At 39.2% G+C, this 23,100-nt stretch overlaps 1 protein-coding gene across 1 annotated transcript in view; it reads right to left on the bottom strand.

The window, feature by feature from the left end:
- Nucleotides 1–23,100, bottom strand: part of EFCAB3 (EF-hand calcium binding domain 3) — a 40,540-nt gene that overhangs the window by 5,504 nt on the left and 11,936 nt on the right. The window contains exons 4-9 of the mRNA XM_067020480.1: nucleotides 20,900–20,976; nucleotides 15,248–15,391; nucleotides 13,694–13,765; nucleotides 12,493–12,613; nucleotides 6,342–6,535; nucleotides 5,808–5,992 (exon numbers count right to left, since the gene is read on the bottom strand). Coding sequence (XP_066876581.1) covers nucleotides 5,808–5,992; nucleotides 6,342–6,535; nucleotides 12,493–12,613; nucleotides 13,694–13,765; nucleotides 15,248–15,391; nucleotides 20,900–20,976 — 793 coding nt within the window. The remainder of the gene's footprint in view (nucleotides 1–5,807; nucleotides 5,993–6,341; nucleotides 6,536–12,492; nucleotides 12,614–13,693; nucleotides 13,766–15,247; nucleotides 15,392–20,899; nucleotides 20,977–23,100) is intronic.

The following is a 23,100-nucleotide window of genomic DNA, read 5'->3' as shown; positions in this document are numbered from 1 at the left end:
AAAAGGGACTCCCCTGGTGGTCCAGTGGTTAAGAATCCATGCTTCCACTGCAGGGGGCATGGGTTGGATCCCTGGTTGCATAGATAAGATCCTGCATGCTGCAGCCAAATAAATAAATAAAAAGTTGAAAAATAAAATTTTAAAAATATGTATTTTTATTTTATTAAAGTTTTTTTAAATTGAAGTATAGTTGACTTACAATATTATATTAGTTTCAAGTGTACAAACATAATTCAATATTTTAATAGATTACACTCCACACAAAGTTATTATAAAATATTAACTATATTCTCCCTGTATTGTACATTACATCCTTGTAACTTATTTATTTATTTATTTATTTTTTGTGGTACGCGGGCCTCTCACTGTTGTGGCCTCTCCCGTTGCTGAGCACAGGCTCCGGACGCGCAGGCTCAGCGGCCATGGCACACGGGCCTAGCTGCTCTGCGGCATGTGGGATCTTCCCGGACCGGGGCACGAGCCCGTGTCCCCTGCATCGGCAGGCGGACTCTCAACCACTGCGCCACCAGGGAAGCCCCGTAACTTATTTATTTTATATCTGGTAGTTTGTATCTCTTAATCGCCTTCACCTATTTTGCCCCTCTCCTCATCCTTCTCCCCCTCTGGTAACCACTAGTTTGTTCTATGTGCATCTGTGTCTGTTTTATTTGTTTGTTTCTTTTATTGTTAAGATTCTCCTGATGATTTTTATTTTTAATTTTTTTTACTTTATTTATTTATTTATTTATTTTTTGCGGTACGCCGGCCTCTCTCTGTTGTGGCCTCTTCCGTTGTGGAGCACAGGCTCCGGATGCGCAGGCTCAGCGACCATGGCTCACGGGCCCAGCCGCTCCGCGGCACGTGGGATCTTCCCGGACCGGGGCACGAACCCGTGTCCCCAGCATCGGCAGGCGGACTCTCAACCACTGTGCCACCAGGGAAGCCCTCTCCTGATGATTTTTAAAAATCATGGGCTTCCCTGGTGGCTCAGTGGTTGAGAGTCCGCCTGCCGATGCGGGGGACGCGGGTTCGAGCCCCGGTCCGGGAAGATCCCACGTGCCGCGCAGCGGCTGGGCCCGTGTGCCACAGCTACTGCTCTGGAGCCCGTGAGCCACAACTGCTGACACCGTGTGCCACAAATGCTGAGGCTCGCGCGCCTGGAGTCCGTGCTCTGCGACAGGAGAGGCCACCGCAATGAGAGGCCCGCACGCCGCAACGAGGGGTGGCCCGCATTCACCGCAGCTGGAGAGAGCCCGTGTGCAGCGGTGAAGACCCAATGCAGCCTAAAATAAATAAATTTTAAAAATCATTCAACAACATCTTTATCTTTAGTTATATTTTCCTTAAATCTTCTTTTCCCCACACTAATGTATGGATAACAACTTATTTTGATTTGTATTTTCCTGATATATCTTCTTCTGCTCCTTTAAAGTTTCTGTGTAATAATTTAGGTGTCTTCCTTAAAGAATATATATCTTAAAATTAGTTTTTAAAAAATCAGAATTTTTTTTTAACTTGAAAATGATCCTTTCTTCCTTCCTCCCTCCCTCCCTTCTTCCCTTCCCCTTTATTTTTTAAAACTGGTGTGTTTAATCTTTTATTGTGATTACTGATATATTTGGATTTTTCTGCCTATTTTGTTTTGCACTTTCTATTTTCGCATGTTCTCTCTTTTTTCTTATTTTTTTCTTCCTCTACTGTTTTGGCAATTATTTATTTTAGTTTTTAGTGACTGTCTTCACATTTTTAATACTTAAAATTAATGTAACAAATTATAGATTTAATCAATATCATAAGCCTCTCCCCAAACAATAAAAGGAATTTAGAAATTCTGGGCACTGCCCTCCTCACCTTCCATGTTACCATAGTGTATTATTTTAGTTCTTATAGTCTAATACTCTTCAAACCAGTACTTCTTTTTTATTTCAGGTTTTTTTAGAGGGTAAAACATGCACATGGTTAAAAATTCTGAAAGTATGGTGAGTATACACTGTGATCTCCCTGGCACTTTTCTCTCCCAACCCCCTAGTTTCTCTTTCTACAGGCAACCAATGTCATAATTTCTTGTGTTTCCTTCCAGGCCATTTTATAAGAAAAAAATGTCCATATTTCATATTGCCTTTTCCTCCTTTTACACAAATAGTTGTGTACTATTCATACTGCCTTGTATCTTGCTTTTTCCATTTGGAGATCTTTCACATCATTGCACAAAGAGTTTCTTAGTCATTAACATGGCTGCAGAACATTTCACTGTGTGTTTGGAGCCAAACTTAACTAGTCCCTATTAATGGTTATTTAGTCTCCCCCCGACCCCTGACCAATCTTTTGCTAGCAGAAATGACCCTGTAATGAATTACCCTTTTATGGGTGGCATTTGAAATATGTGCAAGGATATCTGTGTATCTTAGGTGGTGTCCCAGGAGTGGAATTGCCAGGTCATGAAGGTGACAGAATATGCCGTCCCCAAATATGCCACTTTGACATAAGGATTATTTTGAGCTAAAGGCACTTGAAGAACAGCAGGTGTAAGAAGGGTACACTGAGTTCTCCTTTTTTTCCTCTAAATACAGGAGATAAACCCCCCATATGGAAGATGTCCTCCCTATACCAGGAGGAAAGTAACATTCATATCATTAGGGACAAGGAATCAAAGCAAAGAGAAACCTGTACAAACAAATTTTGTTTTTTATTTTATTCTGTTTTTTTATGATTTTTTACATTCTTATTTATTTTTTGGCCACACTGTGCAGCTTGTGGGATGTGGGATATTAGTCCCCCAACCAGGGATTGAACCCAGACCCTCAGCAGTGAGAGCATGGAGTCCTAACCACTGGACTGCCAGGGAATTTTTTATGATTTTAGAAAGGTATTTTATTCTTAGCAGTTACTCTTAACATACCTTATTAAACTAACCCTTATCTTCCTATTCACGTCTTCACACACTTAACTACCCTAGCCCAAGCCTCTTTGTCTGGACATTTTTTCATAATTTACTACTCTGTCCATTTCAGTACATAAGTGTTCAATACTAATTGCTTCTTTGGGTCTTCATTCTCCCAGGTACATGTAAAATTTAATAAAATGTATTTGCTTTTCTCCATTTTAACTGTCTTATGTCAATTTAATTCTCAGGCCCTGCCCAAAACCTTAAGAGGGTAGAGGAGAAATTGTACCTCCCCTATAGCCAAAGGAAAGAGGTCTCTCATTTTGGTAAATATTACCAAATTTCCTCTGTAGAGGTTGAATCAATTTAAACGTATCTACAGTTTAGGAGTGCCCCATGTGTTTTTCAGCTTTTTGGTCTTGGGCAATCTAATATGGAAAGATAATATCTCAGGGTAGGTTTAATTTGGATCTTTTATGAAGAGTGAGATTGAATATCTTTTCATGTTTCTGAAAACTGTTCATATCCTTTCCTCATTTTTATATAGGTTAGTTTTTTCTAATCAATTTGAAGCTCTTTGATGTATTAGAGAAGTTAGCTCTTTGTGTTATGTGTTGCAAATGTGACTTTTTTGGCCATGTAGGGATTTTTGATCTTGAAGTACTTGAATTAATATCTTTCTATTAAAAATTACTTTTGTGTCATTGTTAGGAAGGCCTTCCCAGAGTTTCAGTATATTAAAGATTTCTTTTATTCTCTTCCTCTTTCCATTTTTTCCTTTTACCTATGTATCTTTGATCCATTTGGAATTTGTGGAAGGTGTAAGTTATGCATCTCAATTTTTTTTCTCAGATGGCTACCTAGTACACTGTTTATTGAACAATCTTATCTTTTCCATGTTGTATTGAAATGTCACTTTAAAAAAAATATGATTTATTTAATTTATTTATTTTTGGCTGCTCTGGGTCTTCGTTGCTGTATGCGGGCTTTCTCCAGTTGTGGCGAGCAGGGGCTACTCTTTGTTGCGGTGTGTGGGCTTCTCATTGTGGTGGCTTCTCTTGTTGTGGAGCATGGGCTCTAGGCACGCAGGCTTCCGTAGTTGTGGCACGCAGGCTCAGTTGTTGTGGCGCATGGGCTTAGTTGCTCCGTGGCATGTGGGATCTTCCCCGAACAGGGCACAAACCTGTGTCCCCTGCATTGGCAGGCGGATTCTTAACCACTGTGCCACCAGGGAAGTCCCAGAAATGTCACATTTTTTAAAAATTAAAATTCTCTGTATATTTTTGGATTTTGTATTTTGTTCTTTGGATCTATTAATTTGACAATAGCTCCACTATTTTAATTATTGAGACTTTTAAATATGCCTTAATATTTAGTAAAGTTACCCCCTGTGTTTATTAAGTTTTTTCTTTCAGATTATTCTGACTGTTCTTATTTTTTGTGTATGAACCAGATTATTTAGTTATAAAAATCCTTTGGGTAAATTCAAAAAATCACATTAAAGTTATAGATCAAGCAAGAAAGAACATCTTTATGATGTCAAATATTTTAGAGAACATGGTCTGCCTTTCTGTTTGTTCACATTTTCTTCTGGGTCCTTTAGGAGCATCTTGACCATTTCTTTATATAGATATTTTATATTTCCTAAGTAAATCTAGGAGTTTTATCTCATCTGTTACTATTTTAAATGAGGTCATTTTATCTTATGTCTTCTAACTGGTTCTAACTGGTAGTTGTTTGTGTTGTGCCAGGGGACTCCTCCTTTCACTAAAAGGGCAGCCCTTTCAGATTCTGGTTTTGTAGAGGTTTCAGTCCTAGCTGCTCACCTACAGGGTCCGAATCTCCTGACCCTGAACAGTCATCAAAACCCCAACCCCTTAGGAAGGGTGGGAGGGAGGGAGATGCAAGAGGGAAGAGATATGGGGACATATGTACATGTATAACTGATTCACTTTGTTATAAAGCAGAAACTAACACACCATTGTAAACCAGTTATACTCCAATAAAGATGTTTAAAAAAAAGACATGAAAATAAATAAATAAATAAATAAATAATCATTCCCACTGGGAAAAAAAAAAAACCCAAAACCCCAACCCCTAGCCATCAGGGCCTAGATCCATATGAAGGATCCAGATCCATGTGAAGCCCCATGAGGGCTTCACCTCTCACCTCTCCCTCAGACACTCACAGGGTCATTTATGAACATACCATTTTAGCCTTAGGTTCTCTCTTCTTTCTGAAACAGAGGGGTCCCTTTCTTTTGACTGCATTTTTATACGTCACTTTATTTCATTTGGTATTTTTATGTGGTCACATGAGTCTGTGTGATGGGTTGGGCATGGTGAGTGAGTAGACTGGTGGGGTAGTGTTCATGTTAGCTCAGTTACTTTCATTCTGAAACTTGAAAGTTCCATTTCTTGGTTTCTAATTGACATTTATTGTATATTAGATTAGATGTTATAATGGACTAGATTAGAATGATAATATTATGTATTTTCAGTAAGTTTAACTATTTGTTGAAATTAAATGAAATATTTATACCTGGGCTTTAAATTTAGAAACATGGCTATGGAATCTGATTTGAAATATCATGGCTGAAAATATTTGTCATTAAAAAGCACATTACTGGGCTTCCCTGGTGATGCAGTGGTTGAGAGTCCGCCTGCCTATGCAGGGGACATGGGTTCGTGCCCTGGTCTGGGAGGATCCCACATGCCGCGGAGCGGCTGGGCCCATGAACCATGGCCACTGAGCCTGCGCGTCCGGAGCCTGTGCTCCGCAACGGGAGAGGCCACAACAGTGAGAGGCCCGCGTACCACAAAAAAAAAAAAAAAAAAAAAAAAAAAAGCACATTACTAGTTCTGTTAAGTTAGAACTTAAAAATTTAAGTATTTAACTGATATGACTTAATCTAAATCTCACCTGTGTTTTCCAGTCGTTTTTATGGAAAAAATAGTCCTCAAAGAAATTCAGAGGCTTCTTTCTTCTTAGCATTTCTAATTTCTGTATGTCTTTGAAGGGCTTTCCCATCACCACCCCATCCACATTAGGAAACAGTGGAAAGATGGGTATTCTTGAATATGGGCTATCTGAAGGAGGATTGCATCCTAAGAAGAGAAAAACTGGTATCACAAATAATGTAAGAAGAAATTCACATAAAAGACATACATGTGGTACCTATTTTGCTCTTTGTCTATTCATCTCCTCAGGGGCCATGCCACCCCTTCTTCACTTTCCTGCTCCTACCACCCACACATCCACAGACTTTCAGCTTCATACAGGTGTCTGGGGATTCAGGTACATTTGCTTTCAAATGATATCTGTGTGACAGAGACCAGACACTCAGAATAGGCTGTGGCCCTACTCTTAAAGCACTTGGCATCTAGTATTTATTTCTGACCAGTAATATACAAATAAATCCTTTACAACAGTGAGGAGAGGACAAATGGCTCTTACTCTTGAGCTCTTCAAGAAATTTAAGTAAATTCTTTTCTTTCATTATTTCAATCCGGGCAGCATTAGCAAAGGCGGCTGTGCTTGAGTTTGGAGATGTGCATATGTCTGGCTTAAATCTCCTTTTTCCATAACCCATAGCATAAGGGCTCCACACCATTTCTGAGATGGTTTCCTGGAATTTTCTTTGGAAATACCTAGGAAAAAAATAAGTAATTCAGAGGTGGTTAAAAAGTGCTACAGTCCTACTGAAAAAAAGTGCCATAGTCCTACTGAAAAAAAGTGCCTGAGTGTTGGACAGAAAGAAAAAAAAGTCAAGTTGCAAGTTATATATGCTGAATGCATTCATTTAAAATTTAATTTGTATATTCATTCAACATTATTTATTGAGGGCTTGTTTCTGTGACATTTATAGAACATCTACTGATATTTTCCACAGGCCATTTAATTACTTTATATATGCAGTCCCTGGGCTTTGCCTTCCTTCCTCTTCCCCAAGACTTCCCAGTCTTGTCTAGAAAAATACCTATCGATTATGATCCATGTTAGGTTGCTTCTATGTCTTGGCTATTGTAAATAGCGCTGCAATGAACACTGGGGTACATGTATCTTTTTGAACCATGTTTTTCTCCGGATATATGCCCAGGAGTGGGATTGCTGGGTCATATGGTAGCTCTGTTTTTAGTTTCTTTAGGAACCTCCATACTGTTCTCCATAGTGGCTGTATCAGTTCACATTCCCACCAGCAGTGTAGGAGGGTTCCTTTTTCCCCACACCCTCTCCAGCATTTATTGTTTGCAGACTTTTTGATGATGGCCATTCTGACCGGTGTGAGGTGATAATTTACTGTAGTTTTGATTTGCATTTCTCTAATAATTAGCGATGTTGAGCATCTTTTCATGTGCCTCTTGGCCATCTGTATGTCTTCTTTGGAGAAATGTCTATTTAGATCTTTTGCCCATTTTTGATCAGGTTGTTTGTTTGTTTTGATATTGAGCCACAAACTAGGGTCCTGCCCTAGCCTTGAACCCATCCACTCACAATGTTCTCACTTGCCTCTGAATATAGAATAATAGTCGTTTCTCTCAGTGTAATTTACTTCCTACTAGGTTCTTTAAGGCTCACCTTTTCTTTCCTTCAGAATATTATCTGCAGACTCTATGGCTCTGGGTGTGGTCCTCAAATCATCATCAGCAGCAGCACTGGGAACTTGTTAGAAATACAAATTCTTGGGTCTCACACAAAACTCCTGAATCAGAAACCCTGGGGCCCAGCGATGTGTTTTGACAATCGCTCCAGGTGATAATGATGCGTGCCCAAGTTAGAAAACTGCTGGTGTAGTAGAGTCTCTCCCTTCCCTGAAACTCTAATCTTTGTTTGATGATTATATACCAGGTTATATTTATAACAGTTTCCTTTCCTCCCTCCCTCCCTTCCTTTCTTCCTGTTTTAATTTTTCTTTAGTAACACAGGTTTTTCTTAAATATCTCTTGATCCTTGGATGCCTTTTCATACTTAAGAGTGAGAGTAAACACTTTTTTTTTGAATTTTATTTTATTTATTTTTTATACAGCAGGTTCTTATTAGTTACCTATTTTATACATATTAGTGTATATATGTCAATCCCAATCTCCCAATTCATCCCACCACCACCATCCCCCTGCCACTTCCCCTCTTTGGTGTCCATACATTTGTTCTCTACATCTGTGTCTCTATTTCTGCCTTGCAAAACAGTTCATCTGTGCCATTTTTCTAGATTCCACGTGTATGCATTAATATACAATATTTGTTTTTCTCTTTCTGTCTTCAATCTGTGTGACAGTCTCTAGATCCATCCATGTCTCTACAAGTGACCCAATTTTGTTCCTTTTTATGGCTGAGTAATAGTCAGTTGCGTATATGTACCATATCATCTTTATCCATTCATCTGTCTATGGGGATTTAAGTTGCTTCCATGACCTGGCTGTTGTAAACAGTGATGCAATGAACATTGGGGTGCATGTGTCTTTATGAATTATGGTTTTCTCTGGGTATATGCCCAGTAGTGGGATTGCTGGGTCATATGGCAATTCTATTTTTAGTTTTTTAAGGAACTTCCATACTGTTCTCCATAGTGGCTGTATCAATTTACATTCCCACCAATAGTGCAAGAGGGTTCCTTTTTCTCCACACTCTCTCCAGAATTTTTTTTAAACTTTTTTAACATCTTTATTGCAGTATAATTGCTCTGCAATGGTGTGTTAGTTTCTGCTTTAAAACAAAGTTCCAGCATTTGTTGTTTGTAGATTTTCTGATGATGCCCATTCTAACTGGTGTAAGGTGATACCTCATTGTAGTTTTGATTTGCATTTCTCTAATGATTAGTGATGTTGAGAAGCTTTTCATGTGCTTCTTGGCCATCTGTATGTCTTCTTTGGAGAAATGTCTATTTAAGTCTTCTGCCCATTTTGGATTGGGTTGTTTGTTTTTCTTAATATTGAGCTGCATGAACTGTTTATATATTTTGGAGATTAATCCTTTGTCTATTGATTCATTTGCAAATATTTTCTCCCTTTCTGAAGGTTGTCTTTTCCTCTTGTTTTAGTTTCCTTTGCTGTTCAAAAGCTTTTAAGTTTCATGAGGTCCCATTTGTTTATTTTTGTTCTTATTCCATTCCTCTAGGAGGTGGGTGAAAAAAGATCTTTCTGTGATTTATGTCATAGAGTGTTCTGAATATGTTTTCCTCCAAGAGTTTTATAGTGTCTGGTCTTACGTTTAGGTCTTTAACCCATTTTGAGTTTATTTTTGTGATGGTGTTAGGGAGTGTTCTAATTTCATTCTTTTACATGTAGCTGTCAAGTTTTCCCAGCACCATTTATTGAAGAGACTGTCTTTTCTCCATTGTATATCCTTGCCTCTTTTGTCATAGATTTGTTGACCATAGGTGCGTGGGTTTATCTCTGGGCTTTCTATCCTGTCCCATTGATCTATATTTCTGTTTTTGTGCCAGTACCATATCATCTTGATTACTGTAGCTTTATAGTACAGTCTGAAGTCAGGCAGTCTGATTCCTCCAGCTCCGTTTTTTTCCCTCAATATTGCTTTGGCTATTCGGGGTCTTTTGTGTCTCCATACAAATTTTAAGATTATTTTGTTCTAGTTCTGTAAAAAATGCCATTGGTAATTTGACAGGGATTGCACTGAATCTGTAGATTGCTTTGTGTAGTGTAATCATTTTCACAGTATTGATTCTTCCAGTCCAAGAAAATGGTATATCTCTCCATCTGTTTGTGTCATCTTTGATTTCTTTCATCAGTGTCTTATAGTTTTCTGAGTACAGGTCTTTTACCTCCTTAGGTTTATTCCTAGGTATTTTATTCTTTTGTTGCAATGGTGAATGGGATTGTTTCCTTAATTTCTCTTTCTGATCTTTCGTTGTTAGTGTATAGGAATGCAAGAGATTTCTGTGCATTGATTTTGTACCCTGAAACTTTACCAAAATCATTGATTAGCTCTAGTAGTTTTCTGGTGGCATCTTTAGGATCCTCTATGTATAGTATCATGTCATCTGCAAACAGTGACAGTTTTACTTCTTTTCCAATTTGTATTCCTTTTATTTCTTTTTCTTATCTGATTGCCATGGCTAGGACTTCCAAAACTATGCTGAATAATAGTGGCGAGAGTGGACATCCTTGTCTTGTTCCTGATCTTAGAGGAAATGCTTTCAGGTTTTCACCATTGACAATGATGTTTGCTGTGGGTTTGTCGTATATGGGCTTTATGATGTTGAGGTTGGTTCCCTCTATGCCCACTTTCTGGAGTTTTTATCATAAATGGGTGTTGAATTTTGTCAAAAGCTTTTTCTGCATCTATTGAGATGATCATATGGTTTTTATTCTTCACTTTGTTAATATGGTGTATCACATTGATTGATTTGCATATATTGAAGAATCCTTGCATCCCTGGGATAAATCCCACTTGATCGTGGTTTATGAACCTTTTAATGTGTTGTTGGATTCTGTTTTCTCGTATTTTGTTGAGGATTTTTGCATCTATATTCATCAGTGATGTTGGTCTGTAATTTTCTTTTTTTGTAGTATCTCTGTCTGGTTTTGGTATCAGGGTGATGGTGGCCTTGTAGAATGAGTTTGGGAGTGTTCCTTCCCCTGCAAGTTTTTTGGAAGAGTTTGAGAAGGATGGGCGTTAGCTCTTCTCTAAATGTTTGATAGAATTCACCTGTGAAGCCATCTAGTCCTGGACTTTTGTTTGTTGGAAGATTTTTTTAAAAATTAATTAATTAATTAATTATTTGGCTGCGTTGGGTCTGTTGCTGCATACGGGCTTTCTCTAGTTGCAGCGAGTGGGGGCTACTCTTCGTTGTGATGCATGGGCTTCTTATTGTGGTGGCTTCTCTTTTTGTGGAGCACAGGCTCTAGGTACGTGGGCTTCACTAGTTGCAGCTTGTGGGCTCTAGAGTGCAGGCCCAGTAGTTGTGGCACACGGGCTTAGCTGCTCCGCGGCATGTGGGATCTTCCTGGACCAGGGATTGAACCCGTGTCCCCTGCATTGGCAGGAGGATCCTTAACCACTGTGCCACCAGGGAAGTCCCTTCTTTCCATTTATATTTTAAGCTCTTTAAATGCAAATGCCACCTATTAAGTACTTCTGATCTCCTTAGGAACCAGGTATATGATAAGTAACTACCACAACCATAATAACAATAAAAACACCAACATCTGCTAACATTTCCTGAGCACTTACTGGATATAAACAGCAATACAAGGAGGTGGAAAAGAGCATGGTTTCTGGAACCAGACAGTTTGTGCTAAAATCTAGGCACCCCTACCCCTTTGGGCAGGTTACTTAACTGATCTGTGCTTTAGCTTTTTTAATCTGTAAAGTGGGGATGATAGGGCATATCAGTAGGTGAGGATTAAAATAAATAACATGTGTATTCTATGCTTATTCTAGTTACTTTCACATAATAATAATAGCTAACATTTATTGAGCTCTTATGATGTGCTGAGCACTTTACCTGCATTATCACATATCCTCACAATTTCCCTAAAATTGTGTTATGGGTATTATTATTCTCATTTTATAGATGAGGAAACTGAGGCTGAATGGTTAAGGAATGTGCCAAATTTGTGTACCAACAGCAGGCATTTAATAAATGTATTTGACTCGGAATGAAGTGTAGAATGTTGTGCACCCTCTGTTCCACATCTGACCAAGGTGTAAGGTAGTACAAAGAGATTACCTGTTGTGGAGCAGAAGCATATTTTACATTGTTGGTGGCATTCTGTATTTTTTTTTTTTTCAGTAGGAGGGCCTCTCACTGTTTTGGCCTCTCCCATTGCGGAGCACAGGCTCTGGATGCGCAGGCTCAGTGGCCATGGCTCACGGGCCCAGCCGCTCCGCGGCATGTGGGATCCTCCCGCACCGGGCACAAACCCGTATCCCCTGCATTGGCAGGCGGACTCTCAACCACTGCGCCACCAGGGAAGCCCGCATTCTGTATTTTTAAGTCTCTCTAAGTGGGATGGTAGAATGCTTTGAGAAAGTAATAGTTGAAAAGATTGATAACAGAAACATTTAATTTTTGTAATACAATGATAGACATAGATTGAGGAAATGTATCTTTAGTGATATTTGCTGGAATAAACACATTTGGGTGTGAGAATGTTTCCTTATCCTCTATTCTCAAGTCTAATTCTGGCTCTGCTCCAGTCCAAAGACTACTTTGGGAAGTATGAAATTGCTGTACCTCATCCCAAAGGACCTTTTGACAGCCCCTGGTATATCCAGTGTGAATGGGAGTATCTTGTATTCAAACTAGATTTCCAAGCTCACCCAAAATCATTCCTGGAAAAGTCTCATTCCTCTGGGATTCTCTAGCCTAGGGTAGGAGAAGCTGAACTTTTGGCTGTCTTAGGCTTTCATGGGGCACTGAGATCGTCGGAATCAACCTTGCAATTTCAGAACTAGGCAGTGCAGTGAGGATGAAGGAATATGGTCTCATGTTGTGGCACATGACTATTTATTTGCCTGTACACCTTCTCCTTCGTTTTGGAGCAGATCCGTGGAGTAGGATGTTAGGGAGAGGTGGCTGCCTTGTTAATATCCTCATAAATGCTGCCGAGAATGTCGTTTTTGTTCTTTCTTTGCCACCTACCTTACTATTTCCATTATAGCCTTCCTGGGTAAGGCTGATGTCTCTACAAGCTTTGATAGGATTTCAAACAATAGGATCCCTGGGTTGCCAGCTAAATCTAAACAGCTCTCCGTTTCTGGAACTATGGAGGGAAAAAAAAATTCAAAATGCTTTCTGAAAAAAATCTATCATAAAAAGGATTAAAGTTACAGTTGTTTTACTGTATATACAATATTAATACCAAGTCAAGAACTAGAGAATTATAGAAAAACATCCGAAGTCTGTTCTATTTGGTAAAAAGGTCATTTTAATTACTGAACAGACAAAATAATCATGGAATTTTAAATGAAATACTTTTAGTTCAGTGACTTCTAAGTAAACACAGTAATACATTTAACATAAACATGAATTATGTGTTAAGGACTATTGTTCTGTTCTTCTATGTAAAGGAATTGTTGATATACATACTTCTGGTGTGCAGGCAAACCCTTGTTACTATAGTGATACTTGAAACAGTAACTTCTGTTTATACTAAAACAGTTCATAGCTTATGAAAGGATGTATTTTTCAAAACTGTATACAATATTTGGAATTTGGAATGCATTCATCCTAGAAGACATGATATGAATAGGGTTAGATTTTCCAAGGCAGCTTGTTAAACTCATAAACAAACCGTTAGAGGACTAACAGTAATAATTTGAGTACCTCCACTTCATTATAACCTTGTGTGAAAACATGCTCTCGAACCTCCAGCAGACTCTCCAGACCTCACACTGAGGGAAGAGGCTTCACCAGGGTGAGGAAGATATTTTTCAGGAACAGTGAATTATCTATACCCAAATTTGCCTGAGAGAGAGAGAGCATTTTTCTTTTTCTAAAAAGACAATTTTTCTTCTGTAGGAGGAGTAACTCCCAAAGTAGCACAGGTACTGCTAAAGAATTAAAGTACCATAAAAGGTGACCAAAATTTTCTACACCACTGCCTGAGTGTTCTCATTGGAGTCCAAAGAGTAGTGTCTTCTGCAGAAGGACTTGATGCATTTAAGTTAAAATTCTAAAACTATATAAATTTCCTTAGCAAATTTTGTTTTAGAGAAGCAGTACAAAAGTAAATCACATCCCAGACTACACCTTCCTGATTGGAGACCTAAATGAATAATCTTTACAGTGCCATGAATTGCAACTAACCATCTGCCATCTATTCAGCAATATCTCTACTCACCCACAGTCTTAAGGAAGAGGTTGTTATCTGTTAGCACCTTTATAAAGTCTGAGAAATTCACCTTCCCATCTCCTGCAACAGAGATCTAAAGCTCAGAACAAGGATATATTTACTTTCCCACTTTACTCCCACCTCTATATTTCTATTATTAGAATATGCCAGAGTTTTACCCTGTTTCCTCTAAAATTAAAGGATAACCAGTGCTATTAGAGTGTTTGTGTTTCAATGAAAGAATAAAAATTTGGGTAGAGTTAGTGGAAACAAGTGATACTTTAATTAAATGGTGACTGAAACACATGGGATGCTGCTGATTGAATGGGGCACTGGCAGGTGGGTGAGGAGAGGTGAGATGAGGTACTGTGCTGAATATATATTCCACACAACATACCAGCTTGGGCTACTAGTCACTAAATCAGTATATTCAAAGAAAACATTACCTATATGCTTTAAAAATATCAATAAAAGTGCTGTGGCATTTAAGATTCAATATAGGTAGGCTCTAATGATGGAAGGAAGATTTGTACTAAAATGATTCAAACAGAAACAAAGGGCTTAGATTTCCTTGGCAATGTAGGCAGATAGGGTAGGGGGTCCCGGAGGAAGAAAACTAGGCATACGTTTCTTGACATAAGAGAAGCCATGTTAGGCCTAAGCCATTCTGTCATCTAAGCCTGGCCATAGTGCTTGTCCTTGCAGAAGAATACGCCTCATAGTTAATGATTTTAAAGGAACAAAGAATGTAAGAACAAACTGGTATTACCAGGCCAGGAAAATAACTTAACCATATTGGAAACAATATATCAGTTGTAAAGACTCCCAGTTCTGTTTTGAAGGTTGAGATTTGCCTGAAGCACATTCTTGAGCTGTTTTGCAGGATCCAAACCCCCTTGAGCACTCAACCTTTACCAGAATACCTAGAGCCTAAGGAATGATGCTGCTGACCTTTGCTGACCCTGATAACCTCAATCAGCTACAGCCTGGACTCTGGTGACCTTTGCCCCAATTCTATGCTGAATTCTCCTCTGCTCCGGCCCCTTCACGAATATGCATGCACCCTTAGCTTAAAACCTCCCCATTTTTGCTGTCCGGGGAGACACTGCTTTGGGAAAGATCCCCAGCATTCTCCTTACTTGTTGCAAGTAATAAAGCCTTCCTTCTGCTCTTTGGCTTGGTTGTGTCTTTTGGCTCAACACCCACCAAGAGGTGAAGCCAGTTTTTGGGTAACAGTAACAGGTAATTTTTGAAATTGTCAATGCCTTTGTATCTGTTATTTCAAGGCACCCTCCAAAATGTACATTAGAACAAGTAATCTGAATTTGATATTAAATACGACAGTCACTTTTCGTTTCCACACAGGCTTTTTCAAAGACTAGCCCATTTTGTAGCATTAATTTGATTTCATAACTTGTACACCAATAACTTTAAAGAGAAACACATATATGTGCTTTTGGCCAATGAATGAGGTTTACTTCTCATGTTTATGTAGTCTGAGAAAAAAATATATATTTATAAAAATTTTTTATGAAAAAAATAATGACAAGTCAAAGTACTCACGATCAATATCAGCACATCTTAGTTCATCATAGACATACTGTTTGGTTAGATTCATTCCCAACTTAGCTAAAGTGCACATCATTCCATGTAAATCAATACAGCCAGTTTTATCCTTGTTAAAGAAGTTGTAGGCATCTTGGAAGGCTGGGGAAATGGAATTAGGTTAGGACAGTTATTTAAGAATAAATACATATTTTTATGGAACTAGAACAGATATTACTGTTGATTGGAGGTCATGTTCTGAAAAACTATTTAGAGAAATTTGAGTATTTAGTAGACATTTCTTATAAAGGACAGTGTCCTTCCATGAGATTTGAACTAGAATAAACTAATTGGTGGAAAAGCAAATATGTAGGCAAAATGGCTCTTGAAAGATGTTCATACCCTAATTCCTGGAACCTGTGAATGTATTACTTTCCATGACAAAAGGAATTTTGCAGATGTAATTAAGGTACATTACCCTGGATTATCTGAATGGGTCCCTTATGAAGCAAGAGAGATGTGGCAGATGAAGTGAGAGATTCAAAGCAGGAGAAGGACTTGACTCATTGTTGCTGGTTTGAAGATGGAGAGGGCATGTGATGTGGAATGCAGGCAGTCTTAAAGGTCTGAGAGAGGCTCCTGGCTAACAGCCAGCAAGAAAGTGGGACCTCAGCCCTATACTGCAAGGAACTGCATTCTGCCAAAAACTTGAACAAGCTCAGAAGCAGATTCTTCTCCAGAGCCTCCAGATAAAAGGTCAAGCTGGTCAGCACCTTCTTTTCAGCCTTGTAAGACCCAGAGAAGAGGAACCAGGTGAGCCCACCTGACTTCTGACTATAGATCTGTGAGGTCTGAATGTTTTGTACAGACTCAAAGTTTTTTTAAGGAAATACTCAAGGCATTAACTGGAGCCAAAGTTAGACATGTATTTTCTAAAATTAGTAAATGAAAAGGTGAATCCAGAACAAGGTATTCTCCCAAGTGGTACCAGTATAAAACATTTCATATCACATTCAAACTTTAGCATCTCTGTGTATAAGAATGATTAATTCTATAGAAATAAGATGCCTGCCTTATATTTGTGTGAAAAGTTAACATCTTTCTCCCTTGATATAAGGCTGTCTTCTCTAGGGCTGGAACTGTCTCTGACATGTTTCTTTTTTTCTCCCAGTATTTCTGGCATGTAGTAGGCATTCATGCAGCTTAATCAACAAATATTTATTGCATGCCTTCTGTGTGCCAGGTGCTGCTGTAAGTGCCTAGGATACATTAGTGCAGTAAACAGACAAAGATTCTGCCCTTATATAAATGTAATAAATAGGTAAGATAGAGAGCATGTTAGAAGGTGGTAAGTGCTGTAGAGAAAGAGAAAAAGTAATACAGGGTTGGGGGGGGTGGGATTTCTAGGGATTGAAGGATAGGTTGCTTGTATTAAAATGTAAGATTTGAGCAAAAACTTGAAAGGTGAGAGAGTGGATATCTGGAAGAGAGGACTAGGCAGAGGGAAGAGCTAGAGCACAAAGACCGTAAGGGGAATGGGCCCGGCATGTTCCAGGAACAGCAAGGATGCTAGCGTAGCAGGAGAGAGTGGGCAAGAGGAAAGGAGTAGGAGAGGTCAGAGAGGTAATGTGTGTGGTTATGTTTTAAAATTTATTTTAAATTTTATTTCAGATTGGTTTTAGATGTAGTTGCAAAGATAGAACAGAGAGTTCCCTCACCCAGTTTCTCATAACGTTAACATTTTACATTACTATGGTACATTTGTCACATCAAAGAAGCCAACATTGGTGTAGTACTGTATTAACTAAACTGCAGACATTATTCAGATTTTACTGGTTTTTTCCTACACCCTTTTTCTGTCCAAGATCCCATCCAGGACGCCATATTACAATTAGTCATCATGTTTTTTTAACCTCTTCTCTATACAGTTTATCTGACTTTCCTTTTTTTCTGATACCCTTGCTAATTTTTGTTTGTTTGTTTGTTTTCTTGGGTCCTTTTGGCTGCATTGGGTCTTCGTTGCTGCGTGCATGCTTTCTCTAGTTGCAGCGAATGGGGGCTACTCTTCCTTGAGGTGCACGGGCTTCTCATTGTGGTGGCTTCTCTTGTTGCGGAGCATGGGCTCTAGGTGCGCGGGCTTCAGTAGTAGAGGCGCACAGGCTCAGTAGTTATGGCTTGCAGGCTTAGTTGCTCCATGGCATGTGGGATCTTCCCTGACCAGGGCTCGAACCTGTGTCCCCTGCATTGGCAGGCGGATTGTTAACCACTGCGCCACCAGAGAAGTCTCTCCTGATGGATTTAGAGGTAGGGTGGGAACGAAGAGTCAAGGATGACTCCAGGGTTTTTCCAGGACAAGTGGAAGGATAAAGTATCATTATCTGAGATGGGGAAGGCTATGGGTAGGTCAAATTTTAAAAGAGGCTGAGGGGAGGGGAGGATGGGGAGTTACTGGTTAATGGGTCTGGAGGTTCAGTTTGGGATGATGAAAAAGTTCTGGAGGTGTATGGTAGTGATGCTTAGAGGACAATGTGAACATATTTAATGCCACTGATCTGTGTGAACTCTTAAAAATGGTTAAAATTGTAATTTTTATGTTATGTATATTTTACTACAATAAAAAAAAGAGTAAGAGGAACATATCAGGAGTTCAGTTGTTTTTTTTTTTGGCCACGCCATGTGGCTTGCGGAATCTTAGTTCCCTGAACCTGGGACCCCGGCAGCGGCAGTATGGAGTCCTAACCACTGGACTGCTGGGGAATTTCCCAGGAGTTCAGTTTTTGACATGTTGAGTTTGAGGTGTCTATTAGACATACAATTGGAGATGTCAGGTAGGCAGTTAGATATGAGTCTGGAGCTGGGGAGAGAGACCTGGCTGGACATATACATTTGGGAATTGTTGGCATATAGGTATTTAAACCCTAAGACTAGGGGGCTTCCCTGGTGGCGCAGTGGTTGAGAGTCCGCCTGCTGATGCAGGGGACGCAGGTTCGTGCCCCGGTCCGGGAAGATCCCACATGCCGCGGAGCGGCTGGGCCCGTGAGCCTGCACGTCCGGAGCCTGTGCGCCGCAACGGGAGAGGCCACAGCAGTGAGAGGCCCCAGTACTGCAAAAAAAAAAAAAAAAAAAAAAAGCCTAAGACTAGATGAGATCACCGCATGTGTGAGTGGGACGAAGAAGAGAAGAGGATCAAGGACTGAGCTCTGGGGTGGTCTAACATTAAGAGGAATCAGGAGAAAGGGAGATACTAGCAAGAGAGACCGAGGAGTGACCAGTGAGGTAGGTAGGAAGAAAACAAGAACGTGTAAATATCTAGGAATGGGAAAAATAGTTTTGGAGACAACTCTTTCGGGGAATTTTTCTGCAAAGAAATTGTGTAGTAGCTGGAGGAGGAAATGAGGTCACAATATATTTCTTAGAGGAAATAATAGTAAATTTGTATGATAATAGGAATAAGATAATAGAGAGTGAAAAAATGGGTGTTGAAGAGGGGGGCACAGTTTCTTTGGTCATATCTTTGAATTTGAGAGAGGAGATGTGATCTAGTCCACAATGGAAGGATTGACTTTAGATAAAAGTATAAAGTTCATTTGTGGAAGAGGGAGGAGGGCAGAGTTTGTGGGTACAGATGCTGGTTGGGGTAGATATGGAAGTGGGAGTCTGTGGAAGTTCTATTCTGATTTTGCAGAATCAGAATTCTCTGATTATAAAGGGGTAGGAAGCAAGGATATCAATGAGAGTGAGGATGGTAGCAGATGTTGGGGATTTGGAGGTGTTCAGTAAATATTTGTAAAATGAACAAATTAACCTCTCAAAGTGCTTAATCCTCACAACAACCACATTTTCTAGTTTCTGTATTTGATGCTTTGATATCTGGGGCCTTGCTGATCCTGGAGGGCCTGCCCCTCCCATAACTAGCCAGTTCCTAGAGATAGTAAAAGACTTGCCTGTGAGCATATTCTTCATATACAAACCAACCAATCCAGAGACCATATCCCCAACTTTCTTAGGCTCTTAAACTCTGGGCTACTGTTCCTCTGTCCTAATCACTGCAGGGCCAGGTATCAGGCAACTAGGGACAGCCCTGAAACCCAGAGCTCACTGAAATGACTTAACTAGCTAATCCTAAACCTGCTTATCCTGCCTTGTCTATTCCTTCCTGCAGAAACCAAACTAAGGCTCTTGCCCACTTCCCTCTACCCTTTGCCTTTTGACTGACTCTGGTGCTTCCCTCTTCATGGTGTGCTGTGTCTCTTACTTTTAGGGATCTCTGAGAATAAAATACTTCTTCCAGGACAGTTGTTTCTATGTCTGTATGTATAACAATACCTGATTAAAACAAATAGTGGGTACCCTTAAAGCACCAATGCATATTAATGTACTTCAGAAACCTTGAAGTTTTATAAAGCCATAAACTGTTATTATAAAGGCATTTAGTTCAGCTTCACAGTGAAAAATGAAGTTCTGATTCCGACAATCTTTTGTGTTTCCCAAACCAGCTTTCCCAGCAATAAAGGTGTTTTTTTGATTCCTGTCTCTTGGAGGAATTTCTTAGTTGGTTCCAAACTTGGAGGGGTGAAGCATTAACCTTCTCAGAACCCAAACACAGCCATGCTTGATTTTTTTTTTTTTTTTTTTAGTTTTTCTAGTGTGTCATCTTTTCCCTTTTCTCTGGGCCTTTGCAGATTCCACTCTTTCTACCCAGAACACTCCCTTCTGTGCTTTGTCTGATTTACTCATTATTCAGCTTTCGCTAGGACTTCCCTCCTATCCTTACTAAGTTAGGACACTTTCTTTTATGCTCCTTTAACTCTATACTTTCCCTACCATAACTTGTGTCATGTTGTAATTTAAATGGTTCAATCAACAAATTCATGGTTTAACTGTCTTCCCTGTAAGACTTCCTATTAGGGCAGGGAACATGTCTGACCTGTGTTTTGCCTAGTACACTGTTGGCTTTAAGTAAGTATTTGTTGTTTGGATGAATGAACTGTAGCAAGGGTAGCTCATTTTATCATTATAATTTTTTTCTGTGAGAAATCCTGGGACTTTAGTTGTGTTGATACTGCTTTGTTACTTAATTTTTATTTGACCTTGTATTTTTTATTCTCCACACCACAAGTTCTCCTTGGAATAAAAATATTTGGCCAGGACTGTCTAAATTCTTGAAGATGTCTATTTGAAAGTAATCCCCCAGGACTTCCCTGGTGGTCCACTGGGTAAGACTCCACGCTCCCAATGCAGGGGGCCCAGGTTCGATCTCTGGTTGGGGAACTAGTTCCTGCATGCATGTGGCAACTAAGAGTCCTCATGCTGCAACTAAGAAGTCTGCATGCTGCAACTAAGAAGTCTGCATGCCACAGCTAAAGATCCCACATGCTGCAACTAAAGATCCTGCCTGCCGCAGTGAAGATCCCATGTGCCGCAACTAAGACTTGGCACAGCCAATAAATAAATAAATAAATAAATAAATAAATAAATATTTAAAAAAGTAATCCACCTTCCTTCCCACAAGTTAGACATCGTATCAAAAAATATAGATATTTTTTGCTTTTAAATAACAGAGTACTGTAGACAACCTTTGAAATCCCAGATCTCCCTTAGAGAAAAAAAAAGATCACATATATTAAGGGGCTTTTGTTTATGCTTTCATTTTGGGATGGGTCTCATTACCTCGCATTTGTGAAGGGCTCAACTTCCTTTTTGTGTGCTGTAATTGGCTTGGCAGAGGTCCTGGTAAATCTTTATCCCTGAGAAAAGAGATACTTATTGAAACCAGCAAATATTAGTTCCCTTCTTCAGTTTCTGCTGACTGGAGTGACTGTAAATATCAAAATATATCCAGAGTCACACCACCTAAGGGCCCTGTTACTGTCAATTGCCAATAGCTACAGGATGGACAGTGCTGTTGGCCACTGAGGTCCACCTCTTCCCTATACTTGCCCATCAACCTTACCCCCTTAAAAAATCTGATTTCTCCTATTTTACAAAAGAGGAAACTGAGGCTCAGAGGGATGAAATAATTTGTCCTGAGTCACACAGCTAATAACTGGAAGCCCTGGCATTTAAATCCAGGTTTATTTGTTGCCAAAGTTGAAGAATATAAGCCTCACACTATTCCTATTGTTAGAAATATAAGTTGTTTCAAATTTTTAACTAGTTTAAATAATCTTATGGTGAATATACTTATAGTGAAATTTTGTATTCACATTTATTTTACAACTTTGCCAAATTGTATTTTTACCAGCATATGAGAGAGAGAGAGCGGTAGATCCATCTCTTTCTCTCTCTCTCCCTCTCTCTCTCTCTCTCTCTCTGTTTCAATGTCTCTATAACCATATCTATCTATCTCTCATCAAGAGAGAAAAGTTCTGGCAAGTTTGGAACCCTAGGTGACCTTTTATTTCCTTAGGAAAATAAAATCTGGAAAAAGAGGAAAATATTAATACTTTGGGGATATTTTGTATATATCTGCAGCAATTTATTAGTTTAGGAACATAAAAATATATTATGCAAAACTGGGGTTACTTATAATATGGTAATTTAATAGTAAATTTATAATAATCATAATTTTATGGATTAATTTATTTAAAATACATTTAGTTTTGATACTAGTAGAACTAAAAGTTTTAAGAAATATGTCATCTCTTAGTTTATGTGCTTTTACAAGAAGCAATTAAAAAAGTAAAACTATAAGAAATACTAAACATGGTAGTTAAATAAAAAAATTATAGTTTATGAATTTAGTATCCTCTACAGTGTCTACTAAATTCAGCCCATTTTTAAAGAGGACCTGGTAAAATAGGAGGTGAAATGCACCATTCTCAATTTTTCTGACACGGAATTTGATCTAATTAGTCTTATTTTTCTCGGCTTTTACTAACATTGATATCTTCTAGTGTTTGCTTTTCATTACCAACTTGATGCCTTTACTCAGATTGGTTATTTTATATTTGTTGTATTTCTAAATATAAACAGATTTCTTTTGTATGATATAAAAGATGCAGTGGATGGAGAAATATGACGTTCTCAAGAAGCAAGAAGAAAGTAGAAGCCCAGGCAATGCAAGTTCTTTATTAGCTACTTTAAAAAAACCATACTCTTGGCAGAATTTCAAATCTTATCTTGGATCAAACATGGGAAATAGTTTTTTTATTTTACAGTGTTTCAAAGGTTCAAAGAACTTTGGGCTTCCCTGGTGGCGCAGTGGTTGAGAATCCGCCTGCCGATGCAGGGGACACGGGTTCGTGCTCGGGTCTGGGAAGATCCCACATGCCGCGGAGCGGCTGGGCCCGTGAGCCACGGCCGCTGAGCCTGCGCGTCCGGAGCCTGTGCTCCGCAACGGGAGAGCCCACAACAGTGAGAGGCCCGCGTACCGCAAAAAACAAACAAACAAAAACAACAACAACAACAAAAAACCAAAAAACAAAGGTTCAAAGAACTTTAGATTTGGAATGAACCCAGTCTAGCCTCTCATCTCATGTAGGAATTCCCTCTACATGTGGTATTATCTAGTCTTTGCTTCACTACTTTCAGTGACAAGGAAGTCACTACTTCAAAAGATAGTTCGTGATGAAGGGTAAGGAAACAATGAGATCAATGGATTTGGCTGCTATAAGGTTGTCTTACCCACATCCTGATAAAAAAGTCTTTAATATATTCCTGTAGAATGGCATGGTCAAGGACACTAGGAGAAATACTCTCAAAGTGGCAAAGAAAATGGATAATTGTGAGAGAGGAGAGAGGCTTTTCTTATGATCTGATAAAATTTGCATCAGGCTTTCATTTTCAGTCATTAGTGGCTACTGTTTATTGGAATTTGTAGTTATCAGATTGAGAAAAAGCTATTGTTAATGTCACAGGCAAACCTCCCT

The sequence above is a fragment of the Kogia breviceps genome, chromosome 19 (assembly GCF_026419965.1).
Source record: "Kogia breviceps isolate mKogBre1 chromosome 19, mKogBre1 haplotype 1, whole genome shotgun sequence".
Taxonomy (NCBI): domain Eukaryota; kingdom Metazoa; phylum Chordata; class Mammalia; order Artiodactyla; family Physeteridae; genus Kogia; species Kogia breviceps.
This window is presented reverse-complemented; position numbering and strand designations above follow the sequence as displayed.